Source organism: Callorhinus ursinus, unplaced genomic scaffold (assembly GCF_003265705.2).
Source record: "Callorhinus ursinus isolate GAN/ISIS: 27379988/994484 unplaced genomic scaffold, GSC_fseal_2.0 scaffold126, whole genome shotgun sequence".
Taxonomy (NCBI): domain Eukaryota; kingdom Metazoa; phylum Chordata; class Mammalia; order Carnivora; family Otariidae; genus Callorhinus; species Callorhinus ursinus.
In genome coordinates this window covers 37,487-49,431 of record NW_027397188.1, presented here as the reverse complement: position 1 = coordinate 49,431, position 11,945 = coordinate 37,487, and the positions used below count along the sequence as shown (strand labels likewise).

The following is an 11,945-nucleotide window of genomic DNA, read 5'->3' as shown; positions in this document are numbered from 1 at the left end:
GGAGAAGCAAGCCCTTCCAGGAGCCGTGCCCTCCTCCCAGGTCAAAGACCCCAGATGGAGGGAGGATGGGGGCCCTGCAGCTGGGCCCCAGGGGAAGGCCCGGACTCTGGGCTGTAGACCCACCTTGGCCATGTCATAGCTCTTCCGCACAATGGCTCGGGGGTTGAGCTCCTGGGCAGAGACCAGGCTCAGTCCTAGACTCAGCAGGAGTAGTGCCATTCCTCCTGGTGGGTGCCTCACCCGTGGCGCACCACCCTTATACCCCTTTCTGCCGTGTGGTTTCCACCCCCTGCCCCCAGCACTGCCTGTCCTCCCCACCTGCATGCTGGGAACACAGCCAAAGGCCACCACCGCTGCTGCCACCTCCCACGGCTCTCGGATGTCCTGGAGCCAATGACGGGCTTACCCTGCAGTCTGCTCAGACAGAGTGTCCGTCTGGGTCAGAACCGCAAGGGGAAGTCAGGTCAGGCTGGGGGCCCTGGAGCGGAACCCCCGGCTGCAGGGGCCCTGGATGATGCTGGGGCCTCCCTGGCCTCTCTGTGCTGCTGGAGCTGGGCAGCAGACAGCCCCGAGGGCGCCCATCCCTGCCTGGGCCTGGGCGTCTGGATTCGAGAGCATGTAGGTGCCATGCAGCCACGCGTGCAGGGCACTGTGTGGGCCGTCCTGGCCTTGAGGATGTGACGGTGAATTTGGAGTGAAGGTCCACAGAGCCCTGTAAGGGATGAATCCCAGGGGAGGGGACATGGCGGGGGGGCAGGTGGTGGGGCCAGAAGGAGACGGTTCAGGGTTTGGGGCCTGAAGAGCACAGACGTGGATTCATATAGATGTGGGCCTGGCCTCCACCCAGGCCAGGGTCCAGGGCAGTGGTGGAAAGTTCCCCGTCTCCCCGTGCTGCGTGCAGGCACAGGGCCAGCAGAGGGCCTCAGGTGGACTGACCAGGACATTGGACACCAAATCCTATTAAAAGTACCAGATCATAGCTCATGCACTGGTTGAATACTGTTCCAGGGTTTGCAATGACAGTGAGTACCAGTTCTCAGGAAGCCCCCTTCCGGGGGGGCTGCAGATACCAGACAGACAGTGGGGCCGCCCTGCCCACCGCTGCCCCTGCCAACCACTGGCTGGCCCGGGGCAGGGAAGGACCCCCTCCCTCACTGTCCCCTGCATGGCCCCTGTGGCCTCCAAACCTCTGGAACGCTGCACCTGATGTAGCCCCTCGGTCAATGTCCCATCCCCTGTTGGGCTTCCTTGTTCACTACTGGGCTCCTGTTCCGAGCTGGGCCCCCTTCTCTATCTGATTCACCAACTCACTCCCGAGGCAACAACCCTCTCCCTCTGCCTAAACCCGGCTTCCCTCTGTCACTCAGCGGGTGCAAAGTAATTTAAAGGATGTGAGTCTGACTGTCCTTGTAGGAGGGGTGTGCGTTCTGCAGGGCACGGGGTCAGCGGGACTTCCTGTCTGAGGGCTTGCTTCCCCAGTGTGGTCTCAGGATGCGGTGAGGATGGAGCAGGTGTATCTGTCCACTCCCTGGATTCCCTCCGACACTTGCTATTGGCACCTGTCATGCCCCTGAAGGGGGGCCGCCAGCTGGTGGAATGTGCTGGATTCCTCTCCAGGAGCGGAGCCTCCCCTCAGCCCAGCCCCAGGCCCCTGCGGCCTCAGCCTCCCCCACTGCCCCTGTCCTGGGCCTGCCTGGGCCGCCTCCCCATCTGGACGCTCCCGTCGACGTTCTGCTCCCCAGATGCTGGACAGCTGCGGGCACGGATGTGTGCTCACCCACGCACACACCCTACCCTCAAGGGCAGCCCGGTCTCCCGCTTTCCTTCACAGTCAAATTTCTCTAAACACAGAATCCAACACCGGCTCGAATGGGAAAACAGGGAGAAAATATGAAGTAATTCAAAACTGATCTTGACTTTCAGGTAAAGATGGCATCGTGGAGGCCTGTGGAGAGCCAGGGGCCGTCGGGGTGCAAGGGCGGCCGTGGCGGCTTCGAGGAGTGAGTCCGCCTAGGTCACTGTCCCCCGGGGCTGGCCATCGGGCAGGGGCTCGGCCTGCGTCTGCTCTCCCTGGGGGCTGGGTGGCCCCACGCACCAGGTCTTCTGAGAATCACAGGCCTGTGGCGGGAGGGGCACCTTCCGGGGGGGGGCGGAGCGCACAGAGACAGGTGTGACGCCGGGGGCGCCGTGGGGAGGCTCGGGCACAGGGAGAAGCCTCTGTGTGGGCACAGAGGCGAGAGCAGGCGTCTGGAAGCCGAGGAGCGCCAGGGAGGCCGCTGCCCAGAGATGGGAGAGCGAGCTCTGCCCGCACCTGCTGCCCACGCTCGGGCCCCCTCGGCTGTGCGGGCACACGGCTGTGTGGTTTGAAGCCCGTCATCTGTGGCAGTTCGTTACGTAGCCTCAGGAAGCCAAGACACCACACATCCTGCTACGCTCTCAGTAATAAACATGAATTTGTTTTTAAAGGGGGTGTGGGGCAAGGTGCGTGTTACGACCACAAATTCCAATGGTGGGATCCGGCGTGCTGTGACTTCCCTGTGCATCCGTGCACCTCCTAACGCGGGGCTCGAGCTCACGACCCTGAGATCACAACCTGAACAAAAACCAAGAGTCAGCTGGCACCCAGGCGCCCCATCCTTTACTTTTCAAGTGGGACGAGGTCCCGTCGTCCGGCAACCTCGAGAAGCCCCCGATAGCAGATGCATCATTATGACTGAGACTTCCTGACGTCTGCATCATCAAAGGGCCTGCTGACGTCACCACCCGCAGAACAGGGGACAGCGTCCGGCCTGTGGCTTTACAAAGACCCAATGACAGAATGCTTGGGGAGCACGCACCTTGTCCCTTACATCGCTCCTGGCCAGGTGAAGGGACCCTTCAGGAGGGATGTGGACAAGTTTGAGTGACTATGGAGAGGAGGTCACCGGGGCGCACGTGGCATTTCAAGTGCCCTTGAATTTCTTTGAGAGGGGCCCGCCACCCGCTACGGGGTGTGAAAGCTATATCCCGTGTGGCACTGCCTAAGGCAGACCGTCCGGTACAAGTGGACGCGCACTGCATTTGCAACGTCCGGTTTTCTCGTAGCCACATTCTAAAAAGTAAAAGAAACGAGTGAATTAATTTTCACAACATATTTGTGGTTAGCTCAGTAGATCCAGGCAATTCTGATTTCAATATTTTATCAGTCTAAAATTATTAAGGAGATATGTTCATTCTTTTCTTTCGTCCTACGTCTGCCTTCAAAACCCAGTCAGTGTGTTTTGGGCACTCACAGTACATCTCAAGTGAGAGCGGCCATGTTTCGTGTGCTCGGCAGCCACACGTGGCTGGTGGCTACTGAGCCGGGCGGTGCAGATCAGAAGCCTCTTGCCCACTCACCGAGTGCTCGGGAATGAATGAAGCACCGGAGATCTCCACTTTGCTTCAACACATAACCCTACAGACCCATGACCAGAAATCCCAGGGTAGGCTCGGGGGGGTTGGCCGGAGCCCAAAGTTCCACGTTAGAACCTAATGCCTGTGATTTAGGCTTTAATCCCTGTTTACAAGCATCGACCTTCGAGGGAGCTCAGAGCTTTTATTTAGACCACCATAGTCTTGGGACAAATGAGCCATCTTACTGTCTCAGGGAGGAAAAAAACCAAGAAGGCTACTTTTGGGGCCTGTCACGCCTCCTAGAGTCCAGGAAGCCCCTCCTCATGAGAGCCAGGTAGTGGGGAGGTTGGATGCCTTTCTCCTCTGCGATCCAGGTGGAGGGGCAGGTGCCCTGAGAACACCAGTAGCACAGAGCTCCCCGCCCCAAGCCGCCTTCTCCTTCTAGAAGCAGGACCTTCGGTTGGTGTCCCAAGGTCTGCCAACTAGACGTCGTAAATCCACGGCTAGAAGGTGGCCAAGTGCAGCTGTTTACTATTTAAAGTCTACTTCTCTCTGCTTTTCCCTCCAGGAGACCATGAATTACAAGAGAAGGGTGCTGTTATTGATCTCCTGTGTTTTATACTTCATGTTGCTCGAGTATCATTTCAGGTAAACATAAAATACTGGTCAATGTTGACCTGCCTCAATCGGCAGAGAGGGTGTGAAGAGCTGGGTTTGGGGGGCGCCTGGGTGGCTCAGATGGTTAAGCGTCTGCCTTCGGCTCAGGTCATGATCCCGGGGTCCTGGGATCGAGTCCCGCATCAGGCTCCCTGCTCCTTGGGAGCCTGCTTCTCCCTCTGCTTCTCTCTCTCTCTCTCTCCTCCTCTGTCTCTCATGAATAAATAAATAAAATCTTTAAAAAAAAAAAATTCAAATAGGTGGCTAAGAGTCACCACATTTAGAAAAAAAAAAAAAAAAAAAAAGAGCTGGGTTTGGTGCAGACGTTACTAACACTCTTGAAAGTGACCAGACCTTCCCTTCTCTCTGGCACAAAGCAAAGCGTACCAACTTTAATTCGATCCTCTGTGAATGGGTAACAGTGATCTTGGAGGGAGCAGTAGGAACCCAAACCGCCTGCTCTCAGGGAGCTTTCCATTCCAGATGGAGAAGGCAGACCATTGCAACATGGGGTGTCCGAGTTTACATAACTAAAGGCATGAAGGAAAAGGGAAGCGAGGTGAGGGATAGCACGGGGTTGCTCTTCTGGACAAACTGGAACGGCCCAAGCAGCCTGCTGGGGCAGCAGGTGCGCCCCGGGGTGGCCTGCGGTTGGCCTGTGAGAATTCTCTCCTGTAGAAAAATTCCAGTCCTCGCCTTCTCGCCCACTCCGCATGACCTTCTAATGAGCAGGGCGGTCTCCCCAAATGCCATTTGAAAGGCAGCCATATCGTGAGAAATAACATCTTTAAAAACGAAGCCTTCGCAAAACGCATGTCTGATATAAGGCTCGTATCCAAATATGCAAACAACTCTTCCAGCTCAACCATAAGGAAACAACCTAATTAAAAATCGGGCAAAATCCGAGCAGACAGCTCACCGAAGATACACAGAGAGCAAAGAGGCTCACGAAAAGACGCTCGGAATCATTCGTCACTAAATAATTGCCAATAAGAACAATGAGATGCCACCACACGCCCAGGAGAATGACCCAAATCAGGAGCGTGCCGGCACCACGTGCGGGCGAGGACGTGGGGCACGGGACTCTCGTTCGTGCCACGCACCACGGGGCAGCCGCTTTGAAGCCACTTTGGTGGCTTCTTACAGAACTAAATACAGTCTTTCCGATGATCTAGCAATTGTGCTCCTATTTATCTGAGGCGTCTGAAAACGTACATCCACCAACAACCTACCCAAGGTGTTTATAGCAGCTTTCTTCATAATTGCCAGGGAGTGGAAGTGACCGAGGTGCCCTCCAGTGGGTGAATGGATAAATCAAGTGTGGTGCATGCAGACAAGGGGATATCATTCAGCACGAAACGGAAATGAGCTACGGAGCCATGAAGACACGGAGGAAACTTAGATGCACATCACTGAGTGAAGGAGACCAATCTGTATCTTCAACTCCATCGAATGGGAGTCCTGAATTTTGTGTGGCAAACTTCCCTACAGAAGGGGCATCTCTGCTGGCAAGAAGCTTTGGTGTGGGAAGGCCTACAGAGTGAGGGCAAAGGGGCGGGAGCTAGTGGGGTTCTGATGGTGACAGAGAAACCAGAGACAGAAAACCCTGCTGGCAGCCCGGAAGCCAGCTTTCTCGCCCATCGGCTGGGAAATGGGCTGCCCACGTGCGCGTCTCTGTGAGACCGGTGTGTGTGTGTGTGGGGGGGGGTAGGTCCAGGGAGGGTGGTGGTGTTCAGGGAAGAGACAGGACACGAGAGGACAGTATCGCACAAGTCTTCTGTCTCCCGGAGCCCACGGGGAATCCAGGAGGGGCCCCAGGTCCGTGTGACGGTTTGCTTCTCTGGGATTAGCGGACGGCGGGTGGGTTTCATGGGGGCCGCAGCGTCGGCCTGCACTGCAAACAACTGGGCGTGTGAGCACGCGGTGTGGGGAAGGAGTAGGCGAGTGGCCAGAGCTGGGCACCCTTGGGCCGCCACGGGAGAGCAGTCCTCGGCACCCTGCAGCTTAGCCCCTCACGTAGGACGAGGCTGACCCTGCTGTGGGTGGAGCACCTTCCTCTAGGGTGATGGTTTCCTTAGGTCAGGACCCCCCTCTTCAACCAGCCATGTTTTCCATGCCTCCATTGCTCCGTGGGACCCCAAGCATCCGTGACCCCAGCATTCTAAAAGAAAGGCCACTTTGGGGGCACCTGGCTGTTCAGTCGGTGAAGTGTCCGACTCCTGATCTCAGCTCAGGTCTTGACCTTGGGGGCGCGAATCTGAACCCCGAGGTGGGCTCCGTGTTGGGTGTGAAGCCCGCTTATGAATAAATAAATAAATGGCCACTTTTTAGCACTTTAGTTTGTCACTTCCTGATGTTAGTGAAGTTCGCGTGGGCCATCCGGAGTTTGACGGTCTAGCCCTGGGGGATCCAACAATGAAATCGGGGTGCTCTCTCGCTGTTCTTCCCTTCCTGACCCGGAGAGACAGCTCCTCTCCAAGTGGCTCCCCGGCCCCCCGAACTGGGTTAATGCACCATATGTGCGGCCAGAGCCTGTCCCTGCGGTTGGCCCCGACCTCTGGAGACCGCTGGGGACCGCTGAGGCCGCCGTCTCTGCTCCCCAAGGGCAGCGGGCAGGCTGTATGTCCACAGCTGGAGCGCCAGCACCAGACAGTGCCTGCCCTGCCGCAGGGGCTCCGTAGACCATGGCTGAACATATGCATGACTTGTAATAACTTGGTTTTCCCTTCGCACCCAGGGACGAAGTAGAAGAACTGCGGCTCTCAGACTGGTTTAACCCTAGGTAAGAAGAGACGCGTCCGCTCACACAAACGATGGTGCTGGGTGTGGCGCAAACGGCTTTTCCGATCACTCAGTGATTGCTGCCCTGGGAGGCTTCCCGTGCCTGGAGTTTTCATTTGTAAGGCTGTCCACACTGACATGCTCTCCTTGGCTTGACCTTCTTGGTTTTGTCAGTGACAGACTCTCTTTGGAGGTGGTTTGAAAACACCATGATGGCTGCTCTCGATTTCGGCACCGGCACAGGGGAGCCCCCCCCCCCCCCCGCCCCATCTGTATTGGTCGCATGGTATTCGACGTTAGGTTTGCACACCATAACTGACTCAACCAGCTCCCTGCTGGTTTTAGATTGTCTGCCATTTGGGACTTTTGCAAGTAAAGTGAACCTTATACGTAGATCTTTTCACACTGCCGCGTGAGTTGATCTGTGGGACAAATCCCCCAAATGGAGTCACTTGGTCAAAGAAGGCAGGCATTTCTAGTTTGGATGTAGGTCGCTAAACTTCCCTTCAATAATTGCACCATTTTAGTTTCTTAGGTACGGTGGATAAACTGAGGCATCAGAAAATCACTTATTCTAGGCAAAACTACTAGTTTAAAAATATCCCAAGTCAACTTGCAATTCTGTAATTATTCCTGTGTTTGAGCATAGTTTAGTACATTTATCATTCATTTGTACTTGAACTTCTGTGAATGTTTTCCTCACATAGGCATGTATTTTAAATGGACCTCAGCTTCTTAGATGAATCATATCCATGATTCATGACACTGTCCTCATTGGTTCCTGCAAAACCTGCTTGTATTATTTATGTGTTTGCTTGCTTGCTTATTTTTAATGCAACAAAAATTATAATGTACATCTAGCCTCCTGTCCTTTCCCATCCCTTTACCCTGTCCCCTGTAACTTTATACAAAGAGGATATCACACTTACGCACTCTTCTGGGACTTACATTTTCTCTTGATACTGTAAGATTCACCCAAATTTTGCACATCACCATAGTTCATTTTGGGTAGCTGTATAATAGTCCAGTGTGGAAATATACGAGTTTATCCACCAGCTGTGCTGCTGGTGGGCACTTGGATCATTTCTGTGCTTTGCTGGCACCAATTCCTACACATGTCACCTGACCCACATGTGTGCAAGAGCCTCACCAGGGGGAGATGGAGCCCTTGGAGGGCAGGGCACTGGACTGTCCAGGCCAGATGATGGTGCCAGATGTTTTCCAAAGCTGGTGCCCTATGTCAATCCCTAAAGTTCTTGCTTTATGATGCTTGGTGTTGCCAACAGAAAGGGCGCAAGAGTATCTAGAGTTATGTTACCAAAAGTGATGGAGTAATAACCTCCCCCAATTTTATCCTTCATAAAACCGAGGAAACTGGCAAAAAATTGTTGTAATCGACTCTTTCAGAACTCTGGAAATTAACCAAAGGCTTGCACCAATCTGCGGAGCATTTGCTCAAGAAAAAGAAAAGTGAGCTTTCTGGCATTTTATCCCACCCTGGGCTGGGTGCCTCCCTCCAGCTCTGCAATGGCCTCAAGCCAGGTCCTCCTTCCCTCCCTCCCTCCCTCCCTCCCTCCCTCCCTCCCTCCCCTTCCCAGGGTGTGTTTTTGCTGTTTGTTGTTATGTTCTTCAGTTTAATAGCTCCTGAACTACTTTTATAAAGTCTGTATTCTTTGTCATTTATGGTCACTGAAATCTCTGCTCAGAAAGAATCTGATTTATAGAGTTGCCACATTATTTAAATGACCCATTTTTCAACCCCGATACCAAACATGTGAAGAAATAAGGCAGTATGGCCTATACCCAGGAAAAAAGCAATCAATCAATAGACTACCCCTGGAGAAGACCAGGTGTGGGACTCACTGGACAAAAACAGTCTTTCTTTAATTGAGGCATAGTTGACATCATATTATATTCATTTAAAGACTGTAGGATGACTAGATCCAGAAAGTTAGACCACAAGACGTACTGGCAAGAATGTCGAGAATTTTGAACTCTTATAGACTGCTGGTGGGAATGTAAAATGGTGTAGCTGCTTGGAAATGTTTGGCACTTCCTCAAAAAGTTAGCCATGAAATTACAAGATGACCCAGAAATTTCACCTCTAGGTATATATCTGAGAGAATTAAAAACATATGTTTATAGAAAATCTTGCAGAGGAAATGTTCATAGCAGTACTACTGATAATAGCTGAAAAATGTAAACAACTAAAATGTCCATCGACCCATGAGTGAATAAAGAAAATCCATACCATAGAATATTATTCAGCCATAAAAGGAATGAAGTACTGCTTCATGCTACAATATAGAACCCGCTGGAAACAGGAGAAGTGAACGAGGCCAGGCACAAAAGACCACAGATGGCATGATTCCATTTATATGAAATTCCCAGGATAAGCAAACCTACATAGACAGAAAGCAGATTAGTTGTTGCCGGGGGCTGCAGGGAGTGACTTCTAGTGGGTACGGTGGTGCATCAAAATATTTCATTTTCTTGGGAGCAACTGTAAATAGCATTGTGTTTTTAATTTCAGTTTCTGCATGCTCCTTGTTAGTGTATGGAGGTGAGATTAAATTTTGTGTGTGCTGATCTTGTATCATCCTGTGACCTTGCTGAATTCACTTATTAGTTCTGGAAGATCTTTTGGCAGATTTTATAGGGTTTTATACATAGGCAAGCCATCTGTAAACAGGGACATTGTTACTTTCTCCTTTCCAGTCCAGTGCTTCATTTCCTTTTCTTGCCTTATTGCAATGGTTAGAATTCACACTACTCTGTTGAATAAGAGTTGGTGAGGGTGGGCATCCTTGCCTTGTTCCCAGTTTTAGGGAGAAAGCATGCAGTCTTTCACCATTAAGTATGATGTGAGCCATGGGGTTTTTGTAGATGCTCTTTATCAAGTTAAAGGTAATTCCCCCCTAAAAAATAGGAATTTTTCTGGGAGTTTGTCTTCTCTCTCTCTCTCTCTCTCTCTCTTTTTTCATTATGAATGGTTGTTGGACTTCGTATAATTTTTTTTTCTGTGTCAATTCATATGGGCATCTGACTGTTCTTTAATTTCTTGGAAAGGTAGGTGCACTGAACAATTTTCAAATGTTTAACCAACTTTGCATGTTTTAAGCTCTGTTGTTACTGGAAGCAAATCTAATATCTCTGTCCCTTTTTGGACTCATCTTTTTATTTCTGCTGGATTGCACTGATGGACCTAACGCAAGAAGGAGAGGTTTAAAGCAAAGTGTCTTGTAGATCTTCTGGCGGGGGGGAGAGAGTAGGAGGAGGAAGGAACATTGAAGGACTCAGGGAGATGTGGGGAGGGAGAGGCACTGTGTCTGCAGCACTGGCTTCAGGCAGTATCAGGGGATGCTCTGACTCTGGGCTGCCTACATCTAAGCTGAGCTGGAGCTCAGAGAAGGTGGCCCCTGGGGTCAAAGGCAGGTAGCCTGGTGACAAAAGCAGCAATTGCTGGGTCTTGCCACTGACCCACATGTGTTAGCTCTGTGGTATTAGGCAGCTCACCCAACCAATCTATGCCTCTGTTTCTCCACACGAAGAGCAAGGACCAAAATAGTGCTTACTGCATAGGGCACTGCAAAGATTGACGAGCTGCTTAAGCTACCTCGACCCAATGCCTGGCACATGGTAAGTGCTCTGTAAGCGTTAGCAGGTATCTCTCAGGGGGTCTCTGCAGCTGTCGTAGTAAAGGCGGGACCTGCTTTACTTGTTTTCTATTTGTTCAACAGAAAACGCCCTGATGTTGTAACGACCACAGACTGGCTTGCTCCGGTCATATGGGAAGGCACTTTCAATAGACAGGTCCTGGAAGAATACTACGGAAGACAGAACCTCACCATAGGCTTGGCTGTCCTTGCTACTGGCAGGTAAATGCGAATGAGCTCACAGAGACCTTCTTTCTCCAGCAGGCTGCCCGTAGGTACCCATAACCGTTGTATCTGGCTGTCGCGTACAAAAACCGTGACGTGGTTTTCTCCTGGCTTAGCTGGCTCATTCATGCCACTTGGCTCACATTTCTTTTCTTTCCAACGGTTGTTTCAAAACTTTAAAGGCTTTTCTCAGACCCCCTGGTTCACTATATCCTTTCTCACTAACCAGAGCAGTCAGACCTGTAGACCCGACCTGCCTACATTACCCACTGGGGGTCCCATAGCATCAGTGACTCGTCAGTTAGACAACACGTTTGGTGACATGTCTCCTTCTCTTGAAAGTGTTCAGGAAGCATCTCCCTCTGTGCGTGTGTGTGTTTTGCAGGATTGCAGACCAGTACCTGGAGCTGTTCATACAATCGGCCAGTAAGCACTTCATGACCGGCTACAGAGTTATCTTTTACATCATGGTGGATGCCTTCTACAGGCTGCCTAACCTGGAGCCCGGTCCTCTGCAGACGGTCCAAGTACTCAACATCAGAGGACACGATGCGGATGACTTTCACCTCATGCGCATGAAGAACTTAGCTGTGCACATAGTAGGGCACATTCAGGACGAAGTTGACTTTCTCTTCAGCATGATGGCCAATAGAGTCTTCCAGAATGACTTTGGGGTGGAGACCCTGGGCACGTCCGTGGCTCAGCTCCATGCCTGGTGGTACTTTAAAAACACGGAGAACCTCCCTTACGAGAGGAGGCCCGGATCCGCGGCGTGCATCCCTTTGGGACAGGGGGACTTCTACTATGATGGCACTGTCATTGGTGGCACGCCCCTGGAGATTTTAAATTTCATCAAAGAATATCTGGACGGGATTATGCGCGACAAGGAAAATGGGCTGAACAGCACCTACGAAAGACATCTGAACAAGTACTTTTTCATCCACAAGCCCACCAAGCTGCTGTCTCCGGAGTACAGCTGGGACACGGTGCTGTGGCCCCCAGCCCAGGTCTGGTTGGTCAAGGCAGCACGGTGCTTGGAGAGGGCCTTCTGACTCACCAGCTTCTCCTGTGGACGGGCCGACTGCGTAGACACGGATTCCTGAGCAAAGAGGGCGTCCTAAAGCTCTCCTGGTTTCCGGGGTGTAAACGTTGATGCCATCCATCCGCAGGAAATGTTTCTCCTCGCAGTTGTGAACCGTCCAGTTTGGTCCATGCAGGATAAAGAATAAAAACGATTAATGTTTAATCACA

General features: G+C 52.1%; 2 protein-coding genes across 10 annotated transcripts in view; one reads left to right on the top strand and one right to left on the bottom strand.

Moving 5' to 3' along the window:
* The window catches only part of LCN9 (lipocalin 9), a 2,460-nt gene extending 2,194 nt beyond the window's left edge, over positions 1-266 (bottom strand). For both annotated transcript variants that reach the window (XM_073890065.1, XM_073890066.1), the window contains exon 1: positions 124-266. In XM_073890065.1, the coding sequence (XP_073746166.1) occupies positions 124-219 (96 nt within the window). In that variant the 5' untranslated portion in view covers positions 220-266. The remainder of the gene's footprint in view (positions 1-123) is intronic.
* A 1,349-nt stretch (positions 267-1,615) lies between these two features.
* Positions 1,616-11,945, top strand: GLT6D1 (glycosyltransferase 6 domain containing 1). Of its 8 annotated transcripts, none has more exons than XM_025860162.2 (5): positions 1,616-1,923; positions 3,944-4,023; positions 6,770-6,814; positions 10,554-10,691; positions 11,080-11,945. In XM_025860162.2, the coding sequence occupies exons 2-5, from the start codon at positions 3,950-3,952 to the stop codon at positions 11,744-11,746; spliced, it is 924 nt and encodes a 307-aa protein (XP_025715947.1). In that variant the 5' UTR covers positions 1,616-1,923; positions 3,944-3,949; the 3' UTR covers positions 11,747-11,945. The 8 variants fall into 8 exon arrangements, with proteins under 8 accessions (XP_025715947.1, XP_073746185.1, XP_025715945.1 ...); XM_025860160.2 differs by lacking the exon at positions 1,616-1,923 and adding an exon at positions 2,228-2,864; XM_073890085.1 differs by lacking the exon at positions 1,616-1,923 and adding an exon at positions 2,908-3,098.

What these genes read in the sequence shown, in the direction of transcription:
- GLT6D1 (XM_025860159.2), top strand. Translation starts at nt 5,397, where the DNA reads ATGAGCTACGGAGCCATGAAGACACGGAGGAAACTTAGATGCACATCA. An exon ending in GGTGTGGGAAGGCCTACAGA is followed by an intron (nt 5,573 to 6,769) that starts GTGAGGGCAAAG and finishes CTTCGCACCCAG; the next exon opens with GGACGAAGTAGAAGAACTGC. An exon ending in GCTGTCCTTGCTACTGGCAG is followed by an intron (nt 10,692 to 11,079) that starts GTAAATGCGAAT and finishes TGTGTTTTGCAG; the next exon opens with GATTGCAGACCAGTACCTGG.